This window comes from Athene noctua, chromosome 10, assembly GCF_965140245.1.
Source record: "Athene noctua chromosome 10, bAthNoc1.hap1.1, whole genome shotgun sequence".
NCBI classification, from domain to species: Eukaryota; Metazoa; Chordata; class Aves; order Strigiformes; family Strigidae; genus Athene; species Athene noctua.
Genome location: NC_134046.1, coordinates 15,863,301 through 15,885,457, shown reverse-complemented (window position 1 = coordinate 15,885,457; position 22,157 = coordinate 15,863,301). Strand labels below are relative to the sequence as shown.

The window sequence follows — 22,157 nt, the reverse complement described above, 5'->3', positions numbered from 1 at the left end:
AGGCAAAACTGTATTGTACCTATAATAGTTTATTTTTCTGAGCTCCTCTCTGTTACCTACATTGGGTGTTTTTTTCCTAAAGTGAGAACAAAACCCATTTTCCAACTCTCAATAAATAAAGTATTTTTTATGTAATGGAGTCTACTGCCTGCTCTCCATGCCTTCTTACATGAGTTGCTGCTTACAGTAAATACTGTGCATACAATCAGGTACGGCTAATCTTGTCTAAGAACATCTGTGTGGTATGAATATGCATATATGTATAAACACTGTTTATTTGCATATATGTACATATAATCATACTTGTGTTTACAGTACAGAAACATATTGTTCTATGCATACATATATGATCATATGTTTGCATAGGCAGCCAATAACTTTCTATTACCATTTTGTTTTTCTTTCCTCTGTCGTAGAGAATACAACCTCCTACTTTAATAGGATAAATTGCTCTTAATGTCAGTTTTGTTAACAATAAGTATAGATTTAGATGTTTTCAAGCCAAGAATGGCTGGTTTTAAAACTAAAACTATCTTTATGTTGAATTATATTTGTGTAAAGGAAGATGGAACTACTTCACAGTTCAAGTGTGATACCATATCTGATGAGAAAACAGTCCCTCTCTTAGTATTGTGGTATTTAACACATTGCATGGTGCTTCTGTGATACCTAGTAGAGAAGCTGTCAAATAAAAACCTTAGTTAATAAGCCCTCAATAACTTGAATCAATTGGCAACGTAAGCCTAGTTTCTCTAGTTTCTTTCCTTTATACATTGTTCTATATTATGTTTGTAATTTTATGAATACACAGCTAAAGTAGCTGTTAAAATTGATGTATAATGATTGCTTGTTCTGTTTTGTTGTTTTCCAGCTCCCTCAGGCTCAAAAGGTAAAATATTTTGATCAAATCTTAGTCATTCAAAGTAGTCACCAGTCCTTCATGTTTCCATGGTGGTGTGAGTATGGTACAGTAGTGATCAGTGAAACAGTTCACTGTAATTGAGGCTCTGGAGTTGAGGAGCAAGAAGGGTAGCTGACATCAAGGCAAGCTAAGGTACTTGCTGAGAGCAGCTCTTCAAACATACGAAATATTTTAACATGATAGGTATGTAGTAGCCTACAACTTTAAAACAACAGGGAGGCTATTTTATAAACAATTTGAAATAATAGTAAGGATAAAAAAACCAGCCCGTTACTCCAAATGAAACATCTCTGGATCATTTTATCTCCATTGTAGAGACTGCAGAACCCATGGTATAGCTGGTGCCCTTTCACTGCTCCCCACTGTATCTATCAACATGCCTTTGAATACATCCAACATTTGACTTGTCTAATAGGTTGTAGACAGTTTTCATGCAACATACTCTTGCCTTTAAACAACTTCTACATCGATATGGTATGTTACCAGTGTCACCATAGCACATCATGCTAGCACAATGATTGTGGCAAACTCGAAGAATTGCTTGGTGCCTGTTGCATCATCCTTGTATATTTCACAAATATAATTAAAGCTTCCAGAAAACAGAAAATCTAGATGCTGTTTTGTGGTTTGCAGTGAAAAATATTAAAAAGAAAAAATGAATTAAATATACTGGGAAATTGCAATACTCACTCATCCAAGTCATTCTTATTGTGCTAGGTAAAGCACCTTTAGTAAGTAATATCATAGCAATTACTCAGGTAAACATCACTGCTGTTGACTGTCTTGGATGATGATCAAAGTTCAGTTTTTAATGGGAGCTATAAGTTAAATGATCTTCAGTGGATAGCTTTTGCAGAATGGTGAGGGCATCCACAGAACTCAAAACTTTAAAATGGGTAATTAATGTATCTTGTCCACTTTTTAGTTTAAAAATTAAGAAATGTGAGCATGGGAGCTTTTATTTTTATGATGCTATGTATATTTGAATGTCACTGTTATGGAGCTCAGAAAATTCTCTTTCAAATCTGGAGGTAATATGTTGTTTTGTGACATGACTATGTCCATAGTTTGTTCTCGTGTTTTGATAGTTGAAGAGCCTACCAAATGCGACATGGTAACAAAAATTGTTGCTTTTCTGGTTTTCTTCTGGAAATAGATGTTTTAAAGAAATCTTTTGTTTACAGCTTCCTGGAAAAGTAGAAGGATTAAAAGTCTGGTTAGACTGGCTAACTTTGGCTTTTTCATGTTCCTTTCTTTTCTAAAATTTTATGTCAAATGCTTTTCTTAAGAGTTTGCAAAAAAAAAAAAAAAAAGACAGAGTGAGGTTATAGTATGCTGGTACAGAAAGATATAACCGGTCAGACTGTTTGCCGGATTGTGTCATGTGGTACTGTATTATATGTACAATGTCCACAATTCTGAGCTATGAAATAATGTTCTGATACTTACTCAAGTTCAAGGTTAACAAAAAAGCACACAGTTTTCAAGGAAGGTCAAAAATGCCAATTTCCAATGTGATTACCCCTTGAGCAAACTAACACAGAGCTAAAGCCCCACATTTTGTGTATGCATAATGTCTAGCTGAGTCTATACTACTTTCATGCAGAGAAAGAGAGGGGTGGGAAAGAAGGAATGGGATGGGGTGGGAGGGTAGATACAAAGAATCCACGAGGGCTTTTGATAACCTCAGGTAAGAAATAAACGTTTTCATAAGCATGGCCTGAGAGCTTATGAACAAAGCAAGAGAATCTCTTGCTATCTGCAAGGTGAAGGGAAGCAGCACAAGGGGTGATGCATGCCTTTATGAATGACTTAGTCACTAGTGTACATGTTTTGCCATATGGTGTCTGAACTTGTACTGTATTTTTGTTGGAATCTATGTATCATCTTGCAAATGTTTTCTCTATAAACATTTCAAACAGTCATGTCTCTCTAAACACGTTCACTTTAATCTTTGAGTGATCTGAAAGAAAAATCTGGCATTCCAAGTTTACCTTTACTATTTTATATCCGTTATAAATACTTGGTCATCCTGATGAAATGCATTATGTCTTTTATGTGAAACACTTTGGCTACAGTCTGTGTTTAGTCAATGTTCTATGGTAATTAGCAATTGATTTTGAAGACCTGTAGGTTCTCAACTGTCCACAGCAGTTAAATAACAATTAAAACCTGTTACTGTTATACTCTCTGCTTTAAATCAAATTGTTGCAAATTCAGAATTGGAGTGCAGGTGAAAAGAAATACAAGGAGTTTAAGGTGGATGTCTGTTGCACCACGATTTTTGTCTTGATAAGATCTTTATGTTATACCCTATACTTAAAATAGAAAATACCAGAAAACCCCCAAAATCCCCACCATAATTTGAGGTGCTAGAGATGCTGATTTAATATAGTTATGTAGCTTTCAGAAGAAAATGTGTCTAGGAAGAGGTGATGTATCTAAAAGAAAGCCACTATCCAGACAAATGGAACAAATTCATGTAAATTTTATATATGTGCTCTGTTTTGCTTTTCTGCATGTATTCAGGTAACCATCCCACAGGGCTGTGAAAATAGTAATAAAACAAAACTAATAACCCAAATTTACCAATTTTCAGACTTTTTCAGTTTCGCTTCCAAAATGACCTTTATCTGCGAAACACTTTTCGAAAAGCAGCTTTTGTATTCATCGATGAGTAAAAGCTATTTTTCCTTAATAGCTCAGACAGGTTTTTTGTTTCCTAGTAGGAAAGCTTTATTTGCTTTCTTGAGCAAACACAGCAGGATTCAAAATCTGTTGTCCTACTCCTGCTGTGATGTTTTGTTCTACCTAGCTTGTGCGAAGAAGTAGAAGTGAGTAAATTAGACACAAAAATCAGAATCGGGTAGTTGTGTTTAGGAACATTTAGGAAAGTTTGGGTTGGTTTTTTTTTTTTTTTTTCAATGATTCTCTCATGAACAGAATCATATTTCCTCCATATGGAAATGTTTTGATGATATTTGTTGCCCAAAAGATCCTGACAGCTTTCTTCTCTCTTTCTGTTATTCCTTAACTTCTGTAAGTAGTGCTTTGCCCTCCTTTTATCTTGATGCTATCATCTTTCAGCCATTTGGGAGCATCATTCATCATTCCCTGCATCATTTACCTTCTTGTACTTTGAAGTGTTGAATTAACTGTCACTGGGAATAGAAAATAGAAAATTTGCAAAGTCTCTATTTTATTGAAGTGCATGACTAGTGATTTTAGCATTTTATAAAATTATAGGAGTTACAATTTAATCTAATGAAGTACAAAATAATCACAAAGTCAACATTTTGACTCTGTTTTAGCATTCTTTTGGATCTGTTTCCTGCTGACAAGAGGCTATTGTCTTTCAGTTTCATTTTGTATATAAAGTTGAGTGGTCCATTCAGAAAACTGCATTAAATTTTTCACTCACGTGTTAATTGCAATCTTAAATTTATTTTCCAAATTTCTCTGTCACACACCTCAACAAGCAAGCTGACTTTTGATAACACTTTTGAGTCAACAATTTGCAAACTCTAAGTAACTATTTTACAGTATGAAGTATCTTTGGTGTTTCATTTCTCTGTGCTAAACACGGAAATGTCTCTCTATAACTGAATACACTCGTAAAGGTTCCTATAGTGTCCCAGGCCATGATTTGAATCTAAACCAAAATAATAGCTATTCCTTATTCTTGTAATCGATATAAAGCACAATTAAATGGTCAAATTCCAATTCTCTGATGCTTCCAGCCTGCCTCATGAGTCTGCTCAGCACGTAAAAGCACAGTAGTCACAGAAGAAGACACCTCCTGAAGCAAGCCTATGCAGAGCGGGGAAAGAAAGAAAGGAGGTGGGTTGGGAAGGTGACAGAGTTATGACAAGGTAGTGAAGAAAACCCAAAAGCTTCAGCATGAACCTCATACTTCAGATACGTCCCTATGGAACTGCTGTCTGCTGTGGGTAAAGTTTCAGCAGCAGCATTGTGGCAAGCATTTTCAACACTGGTGCCTTGTCAGAGGATTTGCAGTGTTCCCATGTCCCACAGTTTCACCCCACTTTCAGTCCCTCTGAATATAGCGGTGTTTTTCTCCTACTCTTCTATTGTTTTTTCACAAGACTGTATAGGTTCTGCAAGCAGACCTTCACTTTGACCTGTTTCCTCACTCCAGTCCCTTAAGGCCTATTTCCTTCTAGCTCAACAGACCAAAGGTTCCCATGTCAGCACAGCTGCACAGCCCTCCACAAACAGTTGCTTGAGTGCCTCTGTTTAGCCCCATCATATCTCCTAACCTTTCTTCATATTTTGATTCAGAATGTTAGCTCCAATTTTAAACACTGTCCTCTAGATATCGCAGCCTATGGACTATTTCTTCATTTCATCCTGTTGGTAATTTAATGAACTATTGCAGAAATCAAAGCTTCTGTTGTCAGATGGTGAAAAGACAACTAGGACCACTGTAGATCCAGAGAGATTAGAGTGCAGTGGAATATTATTGGGCTACAGATTAGTCTATGAGCAAATCTGGGCTTTGTTGTGATTATTTGATAGTTTTGATGAATCAGAATTGGTGGGAGATTAATCTGATTTTACTTGACACTGTTTGCTGCAACAGATATCCTGTTATGTGGAAATGCAGAGTTATTATAGTCCAATGTAAGTGCAAAAATGAAGCATACACTAAGCAACAAAAAAGCTAGTGTAAAAAAACTCCTTTGTTTTGCTAGGCATTGTTTAAACTGGGAAATGAAGATTGGATAGAATTAGCACTATGGAAGTTATTTTCTGAGCTGAACAGTCCTGCTAGGAATTCCTGATATATATCATAGACATAATAAATCTGTATTAAATAAATAAATAAATAAATAAATTGAGGTTTCAAGTATAATGTTTTCTTGGATGAATACCATTTTAATGTGGTGAAAATTGGTGAAAAAATTCTAGAAATCCTGACACTTGTTGTCTAAAACACAAAGTCTAAAATCTGAAAGATACTGGAAAAAAATATGAGGTATAGATCTCAAATTATAGTTCAGAAGTTAGCAACAAAAAGTAGAATTGCCCCATCAAATTTGCCTTTTATTTAAATTAATTTGTATATTCTTTATTTTGCTTTTTAAAATTCATCAATGGCAACTAGGGAATGTGTATATTTAACAAAATATGAAAATACTGCTTCATGGCCAGCTAAAGTGAAACAATATTGCACATTCTCCTTGAAAATAATCAGGAATAGCATCTAAAAAAGGATATGGACTTTATTACTGTCCTTACTTATTCTTCCATCTCAGGAGACATCCACTGGTCCATCGCTGGCAGAGCCCGGCGTCATTATAATCGTTGCACAATATATGTAGCCAAGAATAATGCGTTACCAGTTATAGATATGGACGTTATTGACTCTGTGTCAGAAATTCTAGACAACCTACTGTAACTCTTCTTGACTATACACTCCTAAGGAAAATGTTTTGGGGATCATTCTCAAATTTCTGTTGCCATAATGGAAACACTTAAGGAACTGGATACTCTTTTCTGTATATGTCTTTATGGAGTAATTCTGGAACCTGCCTTAGGCTTTGTCCTGGGAGATGGATGTTTGTGCTAGATGTGAAGCTAAACTGGTTTTTATGCTTCATGTGAGGAGTAAGTGGATGTCCATATACAGCAAGGAGTTAAAGGGAAAACTGTAGCAATTAAATCTCTTTCTAAAAGGAGTTATCTCCAATTATAAAACTATTACTGCTAGGCATTACAGATCTGTGACTTTCTCAGAGAATAAGTTCTGTTTGTTTATTCTAAACAGTCAAGAGTCATTTGGCCTGGGAATGCATTTTTCCTCATTCCTGAGATGATTTTTAAAGATTTATTATGGTTTGCTAAGCATTTTATCAAATGGAGTGTCCATGGCTCTTATATAGATTCCTGCCTAAAACTGTTACCACTAGGTCTTTTCATTAGAACAACTTTCTGGGGCAAACTACTAACGCTGTCTCTTTCATTTATCATTTTATACTGTAGACGGTAACTTAAAAAAATCCTAGGATCTAGTTGAAAACTGTGTTTTTCTTTGGGGGTCTAGTTTTAGTTTTTCTTGCCAATGGCATCGAAAGTAACCTAGAATTCTGAGACAAATCATACTGGTGAAAGGTGGAGAAACTACAGGAACTTACTTTTTTGCAATACTATAGGTGAAAAATGAATATTCCATATCATAATACATCCAAACTTCAAATGAACTGAACTCAAGCATTGAAATATATGGTTTTTTACTCTATCATTGTAATTCCATGTTTTAGAGAGCCATAGGAATAGTAACAGTTAAACTACTTGTGTTTATGTGAGGATATCTTTCCAGACTTGAAGGAATAGGAAACATCTGAAGGGCTGTACAGTTCAGTAGTCTCCCATAAGCATATATACCCAAATGCATGCATATACAGACGTCTAAGATTTCACTGAACCAAATTCCCATGAATTCTTATTGTACCAATTTGACATTTTTGTAGGTTCATTATCCAGTCAGGCACTGTCAAATCACTGGCATTTCATAGCTCTTTGAGGCTAAAGTTGCCTTGTGTTTTTCTTGTAATGGTGGTTCTGCTTAAATGGTGGCAGACTTCTGCTAGGTATTCCCAGAATCACCTGACAGAACAGGTCTACTAGGTTAATTCGTGATGTAAGAGAGATTGGAATACCTTCTGCTAAGGGCAAGAAGGAAAGAAAATGAATTAATGAAGACCTTGAGTGGCAGCTAAGCTCAGAAGGAGATTGAGGTTTGTTTTGTTGCTTTTTGTTTATTAACAAACCCTAAAGAGAATTATGTTATTGTGAGTTGATATTCTTAGCAGAACAAGAAATTTGTAGTATTCAAATGTAGAACTAAATCACACATTAGCAGTTTAGCAGAAAGGTAGAAGAAAATGGAAGAATGTTTGAAATGTCTGGTGGAACAACAGCTGCTGCAATATGAAAACTGAATTGTACACTGACAGTACTGAAAAAGAGATGCTCATTCAGCATAGGGAGGAGTCCTTTTTTTCTGATTTTTAGAGAAACTTGAATATGAAAAAATACCTTGCCGCAAAGGAACTCTGCCTGTGTATACGTGGTTTTCCTGGGTTCAGGGGTTCCAATATGTAGTATGCTTTTGCCACAAGAAGGACTGCAATGAGCCTTCACATTGCTTTCACATTACTGTGGAGAATTTAGTCAGGATCAAACCACCAGTGCAGACAGCAAAAGTCTTATACTCAAGTCTCATACATTGTTGGGGACTCCCAGCCTATCCACTGGTCCTATCCTGCATCTGTGGAAACAGGTAGACCAATACTGGTCAATAGGTTAGTCTGACTGATAGAATAGAGAAGACTAATGAGGTGTGAAAGAACTGAATTTAGAGAGGAAGCTCAGACTGATTGTGTTTATGAAGAAAGATGCCTTGGTATGTGAACTGGCAGAGACAATCTGTGTTTCCTCTCACGAAGGTATCTTCCTGATTCATTAAGAGAGATGCTGATTACAGTACTCATCAACTGCAGTCCTTAATCAAAATTAATCAGTCAACTTAATTGCACTGGAGCAGAAGAAACTGAACTAAACTTTAGATAAATTTTTTTAAATTTTTTTTTCCTGAACTGTGACCACTGTGTTTTATGGGGCAGCTACTTCCTCATATTGCATTCCATGCTTGCAAAATAAAACATTCTAATATTCATATGGATAAACAGTTTCTTGAATAAAGTGTTTTTGCAGAATTCCTGTGATAAGGTAAACTCAGGGGTTTGTTTTGAAATGCATAAGGCTCATGTAAACACGCTAATTTGGCTTTTGGAAAAAGCAGGAATTTCTTGCTATTCTGTGGGGAAAAAATATCTAACAGAGTAAGGAAAATCTGACAGGACAGGCACTTAGTGCCATACTGCATATAATCAGAGCTCTGTGTTGTTTAACATGAAGATAACTTACTCTGCAAAAGTGGAAGCTTGCTGGTGTCAGACATTTAAGATAAATACAGATCTAAATAAATACAGGAAAGTATAGGTGAATGTAAATAAATATTTATTCTATAAATATAAATAAATAATACAGGTCTGGTCCCATTTGCCTTTTTTAAGAAATCCACCTCTAAGAAAGTGACTTTGATGCCTGTAATATAATTTTAAACAGCCATGTGTAATTTATCACATGTTTTTCCATTTGAATTCTTCTCTCAAAAATTTTCGATCCTTATATTTATTTTCTCATTTTATTCTCATTTGACTAATTTTAATTTGCTGACTGAAGCATCTGACAATGCCTTAACCATTGCTCTTGAATTCTTACCTTTTATTTGTGTTACCCTCTGTTTCCAGTAATCCAAAACCGAGAGTTTGAAGAAATTGGAATTCACATCCAATTCTGAAACCAGGAAGTGCTTTCTTCAAAAATTGCAAGGGACCTTAACAAGTTTGTTTATGCCGATATGTTTAGCTAGAAAAAAATTCTAAGTTAGTGCACAGATACCATGGCCTAAACTGATAAACTGTTGTTCAGTTTATGGTTATATTCTGCCTTATATAAATTTATGGTTACATTTTTCCAATATTCCTAAAAAAGCAACAACAATTAATAGAATTTTCAGAGACCTAATGAAATTAGATGCCCAAGTCCTAGCAGATGTCTGTGGTATTTGGAAACTAAACTTCCTGAAGCATCTTTGAAAATTTTACTCCTAGGAAATGGCAGCAATATCCAACAAAACCATTATTTGACACTATTTTTGTACTATTCCATCATTTTTATTTGGTTCCATCTTACACCCTGCAGAATATTTTACTGAATCTGGGAAGTGTTTAGATGTATTTGAATGCTGCTGCTTCTATTCTTTAATTTTACAGAAAAAAATACTGAGCAATAAAATGTTTTGAAAGGCACTTCAAAGCACATACCTCTTCCTTAGTTCACATCTGTTGGTAGCCTCGAGTGCTGGAGCTTGCCCGTGGAATTTTTAGTTTCATGGATGGTTGAGAATGAAGCAGGTTTTTTTTCTTGCCTTTTTCTTGGTATTATGTAACCGCTTGAAGGAAATAAAAATGCAGTAATTGATATAGTGCTAAATAGGTAAGAGACAGGACTTTAATGTCAGTCAGGGCCTATGTGTGTTAACAAATATGGTGCCCCAAGTAAAGAATAAGCTTAAATACTTAATCAGGGTTATAAAGATTGAAGAAATAGAAATGAGCTAGATTTGTTAATACTTAGACTGATGTGTAAATAGACATTATTAAACATTGGAAAAAACCCAGTATAGTAGTAGAGGGCAAGAAAAGAAATAGAGGATTTTCTTTGAGAACAGAGCAAGAATTCAGAACAGAGTGTGGAGGAAATGAAAATTATTAGTGGTTCTGCATATATGTTTGGATGCCATTCCAAAATTATGGTGAACTTTGGTCCAAATTAATCCTTATTTGTGAACACAATCAGTCTGCCAGCAACATTTTGTTTCAGCAGAAACTATATACATAACAAACATAACATTGTGTGACTATGTTTTTGTCAAACCTTACCTTTTGTTTCTGACGCACCCTGCCAACCCCCAGAATATGTGGAGGTTAGTAAAGATGAACAAAGTAAGCTTAGCATGTAGCTTTAAACAATTTTGAATCATCAGAGTGTGGGGAATTATTATGCCACATAAAGCATACCTTTGTAAAAATGGCAGTAAATATTAGTATTAGTTACTCATATTAGTCACTCCTAAGAAACTGTAAGGACAAAATTGGATAATGTACTGACTATTAAAAGATTGACTTTAAATTCATGGTGCTTCACATTTCAGTCATTCCCAAGGGCCCTTCACTGTATGTAACTAGTAACCATCCATCTGGTGACTTTATTGCATTATATTAGGATAATATCATTCTCTGTATTTGCCAATAACACTAAAAAAAATCCTGATTCTGTAAGTTATTTGTTGCCTGCTTAGAAATATGCATTTTTTGCTTATTAAAACAAAAATTCTTCAAGATATTTCCTGTAAGAAGTATTTGACTAGAGTTTTTTCATTTTACATGCATACATAATTCTTTTCTGAGCCTATGACTTTGTGATGGCCAGTTGATAAGTCTGGGAATCGTAAGGATTGTCTACATTTTCTTTTGGGGAAAAGCAAATAGTAATTGAGTAACCAAAGAGTGCATTACTAATTACACAATAACCTGAACTGTTAAATTTAGTACAGTCATTCAGAGACTTCATCTTTATATATTTATTTTGTTATTCAGAGTTTGTGATATTTAACATTTTCCATTAGGCATTTTTGCTGATGATTAAAAAAACAAAATCCTAGCCAGTCCTGAGGATATCAGTGATACATGTTTGTTCTGAATGTAACTAATATAAGCCAAAGTTTTATCAGAGATTAGAGAGTGTTCTTCTTTCTCAGAATCACTAAATTTTTCAAACGCTTCCATGAGCTGTTACAGAGTTCTTCTATATATAAGAAATTGTCAGACTTGCAACACAACAATGCAAAATACCTAGATCATCGCTTCCTTTGCAACTTATCAATGGACTCTAGCATTAGTTGTCTTAGCAGAAATACCCAGTGGCTAACATTCTACTATTTCAAAGTATTTCTGCCAAAATGTCATTGCCCAGGGAATAAAGCTGTGCTTCTCCCCAGCAGATAATTCCTCACAATTTAAGAATTGTGAAGCAAATACTGCAGCTTGAGTTGGTGATTCTGTGAAACGTTGCAAATACAAGTCATCTATCATCCAGTTATTTGCTGACTCCACTTATGGAAGTGGTTAACAACCTGTTCATCTGCGAAACAAACAAAAAATATAAACAGGCTGGACTGTAAGATTGCATTTCTAAAGAAATGATTGCAGCAGCCAATCCTTGGTGGTGCTTGTAGATATCATAACTACAGGGCAATCATTCTCTGCATGCTTCCATAGTTAGTTTTGAGAGTTAATGACCTGTTCTCTCAGAATTTCACAAGAACTCCAAACTGGTTTTTTTTCTCCATTTAAAGAATATCAAACACCCTAAAACTTTACTGATGGTCCCTTGGCTGACATCCCATCCAATATATTGTTTCTAGTAATTTCTTGATAATGAGTAGACTTGTTAAATGGTGTCATACTGATACTTGACAAATATATAATGTCAGAAAATAACAACCCTGGGCAATCATATAAAATCTCTAAATGCTCCAAGATGTCACCCCATAATCACCAGAATGCTTTTACACTTCCTGATGTACGTGTGTTTGGGACTATTGACTGTCATAATACAGAAGGCTCCTCTCCATACAAATCATGTCAGCGTGCTTGACCATACTACCCTGGCCAAGGAGAGTAAATTCTTACATTAGTTCAGCTGCATTTGACTTTCAAGGGCAACCTCTTAACTCCCAGTGTTTTGCTGAGTTATCAGTTTGGGGATTTTTGTTGATTTTTTTGCTTTGTTTAGTAATTTACCATTGCTTAATAGATAAAAGATTTTATCAGGGCTGGAAATAGCTCTTCTTATTTTAAAGGAAAACAAAACAAAACAAAAAAGCAAACATGATCATAAGTTGGTTCTACCTCATGTCCCTATTGATTCCTTATCAGATGTAAATTTTTTGATCCTAAACCCCATTTGTGTTCCTGTCTGATGTCTGCAAACATTCCTCCTCACCATGAGATAGTGCCATGCTTCAGGAAATATACTTGTCTGGGGAACTGAAACCCTACTGAAGCAGACTGGGAGCTGTAAGACATGTAAAGTTTTAGATTTTATTTGTCTGATTTGTTAATGTGAAACACGTGTCATAAAATATCTTGGTCATAATATATGACTTCTGTTCTGAAAACTGGGGGAGTTGATAGTTGCTGCTTCATTAATAATAAAGGTTTTGTTATCAAAAAACCAAGATTGCAGCAATTCTTAAAGAATTATATAAGAAATACTGCCTCCGTACAGAAAATGTGATACTGATGTAAGGGTAGTAGGAGAATATCAGAGTTGCATCTGGGCATGACTGACACTTAAAGTATTTCTCAGGAAGATCATCTTTATTGCCTTGTCCATTTAACAGTTGGACTAGATGATCTCCAGGGTCCTTTCCAACCTAGATGATTCTATGATTCTATGATTTGGCTAAACACAGATGCAACAAAGCAGACTTTAACTGTTTTCTACAACATTTCCAGTTCTGATTATAACTGGGTATGTCATGCTTTTAAATGCTAGATAAGCCTCTTCGGCTTTAAGCATCTTCCCAAATTACAGGGGCAGAAAGAGTTTAACAGTAACTCTCAACTTTCTGCTCGAGTTCTTTCATATGTAGCTGGTGAAGATCTACAGGCACACAGAGCAGTGCTGTCCTGAGCATCACAGTTAGCCTTTGGCTTATGGCAAAGATGTAGTCCGTCCAGAGAGCGTGAAGAGAAGATAGTCTGAGCAATGTCACTCTCCTGTGGCCAATGATAAGCATTCTATGTGTTTCTCTTGAATGGAACCAAGGTCAGGAGATCTGTTTTCTCCCTAAATTGATGAAATATGTTGAAACCTGATATGCAGAATCAGCTAATGCTTCATGCCACCTCTTTGTCCAGCAAACTGAAACTGGATGGAGCAGAGATGCTCCTGGGATCCTAACTGGCTGTCATCCTTTCTGCTGCTGTCTTAGCTGATGAGATCTCAGTCTGGACCACAACAAACTGCATGCAACTCATGACCTCTTGTTCCTTGCTGGGAGAAAACAGCCCGAGGCAATGTTGGCAGAGCTGACACTGCTCAAGTTGTAGAACAGAGCTCCAGCTGCTTTGCTACTGCACATGCTGCTTCCACAATCCACATTTCAGCCCCTTCTTATCTCTCATGGGAGACTGCAATAGGAATGAAGATGAGGCATCCTTCCTGCCAATGCAGATGGTGGGGTGGGCAGAGCTGGTATAGCTGAGAAGGGGCCGGGGCTGGGCTGGGCTGCACTGACTGCAAATCTAACTACATAAGCGTTATTTAGATAAATTGCCTCTCCATTTGCAATGAAGAGAATGTAATTGAAAAATGCAAACACATGTCCGTAATTGTTCCTTAGTTCTTAGAGATTATATTTCTTTTTCAAATATAGCTTGCTGATGATCAGGGATTGGTGTTGATGACAACTGTTGCCATGCCAGTATTCAGTAAGCAAAATGAGACTGTAAGTACTCTGACTATATCTGTCGTGTGATAATAGGATGACTGCAGTGAAGTTGCTCTCAGGGACCTACTAAGATTTTAGCCTACTCTAAAAATTTTTTTGTATCTTCTTCTTTTGTCTGCAGTTAGTATCCCATTATTAGCATAAAAATGTGGACAAATAATCCCAAATATTGATAATTATAGTCTAGAAACCATAGTAAAATAATGAAACTCTATGTCTAGAAAATCTCAGATGACCCTAGGCTTTAGGGTTTTCTTACTTCTCTATTACCTTTTTACCGCAAATAACCTATACCCTTTGCTTCTTTGCACTTATATGCTTCTATTTCATAGACTCAGAATTTAATTAGTCATGTATATTATGTATATATCTGTTTATCTTTACTAATTTAACAATTTATTAAGGAAAATTGCATGTACTTTCCCCTTAATGCTTAATCTTTCTCTTTTGTTTATCAAGTGGCAGGTGAAAATGGGAGGGAAGTAACGCGTTTTTAACAGTCTTTTTTAATTAAAAAACTATTTAGCACAAGAAAGTTTTCTGTTCAGGGACTCAATAGCTATCACGTTTGCATGTCTTTTCTATGTATATTACAGATACAGTAGAAAGGAGCAATATTCTAGATTAAGTGACTATTTGATCAAATGACTTGTACCAGTGTCTGCTTTCTCCACTTTTAAAATAATTTCTCTGTTATCTATTCACTTCTGCAGAGTAGCTGCAATATGAAATGAGCAGTGAGAATGTTCATTGTTACTGTGGTTGTGAGTGCATCTTTTATTGTTCTTTTCAGAGATCTAAAGGGATTCTTCTGGGAGTAGTTGGCACAGATGTTCCAGTTAAAGAGCTTTTAAAAACAATTCCAAAATACAAGGTAATACAGAAATGATAATATGTCCTTTATACTCAGTATAATATCTATAATGTAACATAATTATTTAGCATGTTAATATTGTTTATACTGATGTAGCTCCATTATTTCACTCATTTTTCTCAGGAATTTAACTTTGTAGTGTCTGATGGCTAAATGTCATTGGTCCTTAGATCAAGTGCAGTTTTTAATACCAAAATTAATGGCTTCATCTTCACATTTTTGCAGATCACAGTGTGTTCTAGAAGGTAATATGGTAAAATTGGTAATAAAATCAGTGAAATGATTCAACCACACAATATAGCCAGAATACCACCCAAAATAACCAGAAATTCATGCTGAAAATTTGCATAACTTTTGCATGAAAGCTGTACACAAATCTATCCTTAGCATGGCTTTAGTCTTCCTGCCCGTGTATAGCACTTTTTGTCCCCATTCCATGTCCCAGATTAATGGTCTCCTTGAATTAAAGCAAGTGGCACATTTCAGGAATCTGAACAAGTTCCTGCCTAACCAGACTAGCAGTTCCTTCTTTCCTACCCAGTGTTTTCTAAGTACTTCCCTCTACTTAGTTTTCTAAAATCAGAGACAATTCTACTATAAAATTCTTAAAAAATAACTATCATAAAAGTTTTCAAAATCTGATGCACTTCATCTATTGTGAAACTCTTGTGAGTCAGTAAAAGTAGGCTTCAGGCAAAAGCAAAGATGTAATTACTCTTCATTTAAATTTGATGCAATATATTAGTATTTCGCTACTTCTCTATGTCTGAAATGCTTTACTATAGTTCCATTTTATTCACAGATGAAAATGAAATTAATGTTTTCCAGTTAATTCCTAGTGGAAATTTTTGTAAGACAATTAAGCACATAACCCAATACTGTACGCAGTCTTTACTAAAGAGGCCAGTTATTGGAATAGCTACATTTTGACACGTACCTGTACTGAGCATATATTTTATGTCATACTTTCCTCTTAATTGACTGACATGCTCTCATTTACTGATTTCTGAAAAGGTGGAGTAATAAGTTGACTTGTGAGTGTTTTTGAATATTCCTACATGTTTTGGTAGATAATTTTAGTTAGGGGGAAAAAAAAATCCTCTTATTTATTTTAATTCTAATTTGAATACATTAGCAATTACCAAATGATTTTATAGATCAATATGCAGTAACTGGAAAGTTTAAATTAAATGAGAATTTGATAAAAATAATGCCTAAAATACTGGCAATAATGTTGATAAAGTGTATTGGAGTAATTCCTGGCACCTGGATCCCCCTAGGCTAGATGCTACATCAAACACAGAACAGAAAGGCTGTCCCAGCTAGAAAAAAGTTTGCAGAAGAGGCAGCAGATGACTACACACTTATATCAGAACATACTGAACAGAGACATTGCTGGTTAGGATAAATAACAGAGACCAGTCTCAGCACATTAGTCACCAAAGCTAATTAACTGTGACTTATACTTTTGTGTATGAAGAAATACAGAATCAGTGTCAGGTAGAAGAGAAAGAAACAAAATTTTCTCCTTTGCAAATTTTGGAGCAATGAAAACAATCTTTGGAGTAACCTCCTAAGGAGCTATGGATAGAGCAAGTTTCATTTGTTACGAGAAGGAAGAAAATGTTGTAACTGCAGAAATGAAAGCCTGGCTGTGCATGGCTGGATAGAAGAGGCCACATCACAGCGGTTATTCAGAAATCATCTGTAAGATTTGGACATAATCTGAATGCAAGAACCTAGAGAGAGCATGGGGCCTGAATAACAGTTATTGCAGCAGAGTTATTCAGTACAGGTGAAGCTAGGCAGGAAAATTAAAATTTCTTGGTTTGTCATACGATTTTATATTTTTTAAGACCTAGTTTTCTATGGAAGTAACATACGATCCTCTTTCTGAATATTAGACATTTTATTTGAAGGTACATTTTATATTGCAGGCTGTAATGGAAGAGAGGATTATTACAGGAGGTACCAATATCATGCAATACAGTTAGGTTAGTGGAATCACTTGAGTTATAACTTCCAGTCTCACATACCATAAACATTTCTGAACAGTAAAAAGGCCATGCAATTGCAAGAGCATAATCACCCCTGGGACCCATTCCTGTAGAGGCAGCATGTGAAATAAAATTCACAAAGGGATGTAAAATGATTGATTGGAAATAGAATTCTGCTGACCTGGAATTCTCTCAGCTTGGATGAGGTGGATTTTATGCTGATGAAGATGAATAATAACAATAAGATATTTTCGGTAGTCATTATCTAGACTAAATGTCCCCAGATGTCAGTGATAGTTTCTCCTGAATAAGGTAGGGTTGGATTTAGTAGTACTTACCTTTCATGTGGCATTTCACAACAGCTAGAAAAAGTTTTTTTGTTTCTGAATCTGTCATTTAAAGATGAAGTTCAAGGTTTAAGATGGCAATACTTCTGTAAGTAGTAGTATCTCGCAAACCAAAGCATTTTAAGTGCAGAGAATGTGCAGTTTCATATATTGCACAACACAATAAAATACTACATTTGGAGTCTGAGTATGCTTCAAATAGGCAAATATTTTTTTCCGGTGAAGTATACCACCCACATTTGTTTCCTTACCTGACTTCCATTGCTTGGATGTCATTCTGCACTTATCAACACAGACAATTATACTTGAGATCTGACAGTTAGACAACAGCTAGTTCACTTGTCATACTTAATAGGTAAAATATGTCCACTGTTATTATTTATCACTCCTTTATGAAGAGATGCCAAGAACATATCACCTTCTATTACTTTCACTGAAGTTTATTGCTTTAGGAAAACCACTAATTTATGAAACAATCTTCTATATGGCAGATACAGTTGACCATAAACAATAATTCACAGAGAGATGGTAAAATCTGCTTGGTATGTCTTCTCTATGACCTTGCCATACTATCATACTCTGGTTTATATTTCCAGAAAATTACAGAAGCCAACAGTGTTGCTCTCTGACTTCCCTCTTAGAAATGATTCTGACTTGTCAGCCTTGCTCATATTGCTTTATGCCAGACAAATTCCTCAGGACCCATTTCAGCAAAACATTTAAGAATGTACTAAAGTAAAATAAAGAGGTAGTTGGTAGTGAGAAATGTAAAGTAAATACGAAAGCAAGACAGTTCTGGACTTTTGGGTTTGGGTTCTGGTTGGTTTGTTTCTTTTTTAATACCTCAGTGCATTGAGATACTTAAATAAAGTTATATGGGATGTTGTATTATGTTACTTCAGAATTGAAAAGAAATTATGAGAAGGAGTGAAAATTACTCTTTGCATGGTAAAAGTTACATACTGAAGCTGCAGAAAGCTCTACATCAGCATCAAATTTATGCTAAGAAGGGATGTTTGAATGACCACATGAATGATTCGAAGGTACATTTATTGCATTCAGTGAGTGCAATCGACTGTGTAATAGGCATATTGTTAAAAGAGTAGTATTGTTGTTTAAATAAGTACAGTGCCAAATTTGATTACATATATCATTAGGCCTTATAAATAATTTTGTTGCTCTCAAATGATCTCCCATAGTTCCATTTGGTAAAAATATGTAAACTTTCAGGAGTTTCTTTAGTAGAAATATGTCGCCTTCTGTGGCTCCAGATGAACTTGAAAACTTGAAAACAGAGAGGTATGTCTTTAAAACTGGAAGATGTAAATATCACATATGACAGGCCACTGCTTAATCAGTACCATTGATTTAAATGATTCTTTTACATCTCTTGAACAAGTGAAGTAAGCTAAACCTAGCCACTCCTGGGAATATGTGAGTTTACTAAATTCCAGTATCCCTTTGCTTTGGCACATGCTGTGGGGTATGCCACATGCTATGGTGTCTCATATATATGTGTATATCTAATTGACTCTAAAGCACATAGAAATAAGTGCCCTAGATAGCAAAGTGGGTGTGACATTTTAAAATTACGCTTTATGCTGTATTCATCACAATGACAGGTTCTCATTTTCACAAAATGTCAAGGATCAGAGCTTTGCATATGTTACAATGAAATACTATGTGGATAAGGGTTATGAATGCCAGCTTTAAGCCCTGGATAACTGAATTCTTATCTGATTTTTTTGTTAAAGAATTTGCTGGACACCATGATAATTCGTATTTCTTTCTCATTTACTCTTACAGTTAGGTATTCATGGATATGCTTTTGCAATTACAAACAACGGATACATTTTGACTCATCCAGAACTTAGGCCTTTGGTAAGAATACTATTTACTGATCTATTTTATTTAGCTATATATGTTGCATTTGTTTTTCTTTTAATGTGAATAATGTAATAGGAATTTAAAAATTAAATGCAACAGATCAGTTACTTTATATCACATTATAACATACTATAATTGGTAAATTTACCTCTGGAAACAAAGTTTAGCATGAAAAAATTCAAGAAAAAATAAATATACAAGTTGTTTCTGCAAAAGATGCAGGCCTTCATTATTGCAAAATGGCAAAGCCAAAAATTGCTATAATTATGTTCATTTTATGTTGAAATGGAATGCTGGAATGCTCTATTGCTATGTAATAACCCCTATTTGTCATGTTAAAGTGTTAAAGCTAATTTAATATATGTGCAGAAATTTCAATAAAGCATATTCTTAAGCAAAATAGGGGCACAAGGGATTTTTGTACTAAAAGAGAAATATCAGCAAATTTTACCTTTAGTTTCCCTTATCATCTTGTTTGCATTAATCACAGTAAGAAAAATAGAAGTGCCTGTTTCACAAATGTTTATCAACTCAACACCCTAGAGAACTGGTACATGCTTGATTGCATCATTGTTTAGGAACAGCACTTGCAAGTGTTCCATCACTATCAACTCTTAGCAAAGCGTGGGTATTAATAATTCCACTGCTATATACACATGGATGCCATATGTATTTCTCATGCAGGCACTTCAAGTAATGTCTGATTTCAACAATATTTTGGTAGAAAGCAGAACTATTAATTGGATGGATAATTTAATATAAAAATAAAATTATTGAAAAGCATGATTTATGAAGTCATTAGCATATCTGATGTTTTTATTCAGCAAAAGAATTTGTCTTTCTAAGATTTGGGCTACACACTACACAATTAACATTTGTATTTGCACTTCTTGTTTCCTCATTTATTTTTTAACTGGAGTAGAGCTTATGAAATGTTCAATGGGGTCTTCCATGGGTGAATGGAAAAACATTTTCTCAGTAACTTCACAGTAAACTGGACACACAATCTAATGGCAAAGCAGACATTATAGTACCTTGGAAGGGATTTTAAAATAAATGGCTTAATTGTCATTTTTCTTCTAAGAATAGCACCCATGATTCTGGAAGGTACAATTTTTCACAACTATGGAAAGGAAAACAACACCTGTAGAGAATTTGGCAAATTACTGACCAATAAGCTATGCAATTTTCAGAAATGGCTCTTGCAAATTATCCCACTGGCTTTTTCACCATTCCAATGGTGAGTAACTAAAGCTATGGATCCAGATATAGACAGCTCAGACCCCAGTCAGTTAAATTAACATGCTCCAGTGACCAATATTTTTTTTTTTTACTTGACACTCCCTATAGCTGATTTCCCATTATGAACGTGTATCTTCCTGTTTTATGGGAATCAGGACCTCTGATACCCAAATATATTATCATGAGGGAGCGAAAAACTTCCAGCCTCAGTAGAAGCAGTTTACTCTTAAGGAAGATAGAAGACTCTAAACTGATACCTAAGCATTTCACCCCTCACTCAAAATCTGTTTTGTCTCCACAAGATATTACATACTTGACAAGTATGTAAATGTAGGATTTATGAGATTGATTCACCGCACCTATACCCATATAGCCCAGAATCTAATTTCCAGCAGTGTCCAACATGAGATTGCACCTGAAGAAGATGCAGGAAGTAAGAGTATGTGGAAAATCTCGCAGCAGTCAATATAACTTTTAAGAGTTTCATATAGGCTTCTGCTCATAAACATTTGATAATGACATTTTAACATTAAGACTTATTAGAGTGGATACTTCTGATATCCATACTAACATACACATTTTTGTCAGTCTGCTTGACTTCTTATAGTAGTGTTTTTCATATTGTAACCATTTCATGCACAGTTTTAATTTTGAATATGATTTCAAAATGTCATTAAAGTACTTCTTATATTATGACTATAGAAAGCAGAAGCTCCTGATCTATTTTCTTTGTTTCCATTTCGTGTAATAATTTGTGCTTGTTCTCACTGAATCTTCTCATCACAATAAACAACCAATACTTTCAGTCTTGCTGTAATGTGTTTCTTCTCTTTTCTGCACTTTGGCATTTTGTTGTCATGTTCTTTGTATTTTTCTGACCCCTTATTTATTCATTTTTCCATGTTCTTTCCTTTTCTGACTGAGATTGCCTACTGAGCTTTATTTGGTAACCACAGCAGAGAAGAGGCAGCAACACGGGCTGTACAAACCTCCTTAGAGCACCTGCACCTTCAGGTCTCTGCATCTTCACTGCCTTGTTACCTCAGCTAACTCCTCGATGTTAGCTGACTATTTGTGTAGTTTTGCTTCTACCCCACATCCAGCTGCAGCATAGACATAACCTATAAACTGTTTAAAGGAGCCAAAGTTACAAGCAGGCTGACTAGATCTAAAATTTGACTGTCATAACATTCTCTATCTTTTCCTACAATTTTCTAGTTGAAAATTTATATTAGAATGTTAATTCATCTCTGTGGTTAAAATGCTGAAATAAATGTTGTGTTTAATGTAAATTTTTACATCAAACTTTTTTTTTTTTTTTTTTTTTTGGTGGGAAATGCCAGTGTGGGAAGTTGTCTTCAAAATATGTAGCTGTTGCAATGGAAAATGTGATAGGGAATTGGTTTTAATTCATGATTGGACACTACCTTCAGAATATTTTTTCTTATCTCTGTATGTATTAAAATACAGAAGTTTGCTGTTTTTTTTTTTTTAATATCTCATTCTAAATTCTATATAAATGCAATGTATTTTATAGCGTTCCTGAATTTTCATAATACTAAAATCATGACTTTGTCTTGATTCCTAAAAATGCTTTTGAAATCTCAGGTATCACAGGTACACCAGACAACTTACATTTGCAAGCCACAGGAATATATATTTGAAAGTTCCCTATCTACATTTCAAGAGTTTAACAACACACACATTTGCTGTACTG

General features: G+C 35.0%; 1 protein-coding gene across 4 annotated transcripts in view; it reads left to right on the top strand.

Annotated features, from left to right (window-relative positions):
• CACNA2D3 (calcium voltage-gated channel auxiliary subunit alpha2delta 3) overlaps window positions 1–22,157 on the top strand; it is a 470,721-nt gene that overhangs the window by 335,109 nt on the left and 113,455 nt on the right. For all 4 annotated transcript variants that reach the window (XR_012634269.1, XM_074914174.1, XM_074914173.1 and 1 more), the window contains 4 exons: window positions 872–889; window positions 14,019–14,090; window positions 14,887–14,967; window positions 19,118–19,192. Coding sequence is in view for 3 of the 4 variants with exons in the window: in XM_074914174.1 (XP_074770275.1) it covers window positions 872–889; window positions 14,019–14,090; window positions 14,887–14,967; window positions 19,118–19,192 (246 nt within the window). In the remaining variant the exon portion in view is untranslated. The remainder of the gene's footprint in view (window positions 1–871; window positions 890–14,018; window positions 14,091–14,886; window positions 14,968–19,117; window positions 19,193–22,157) is intronic.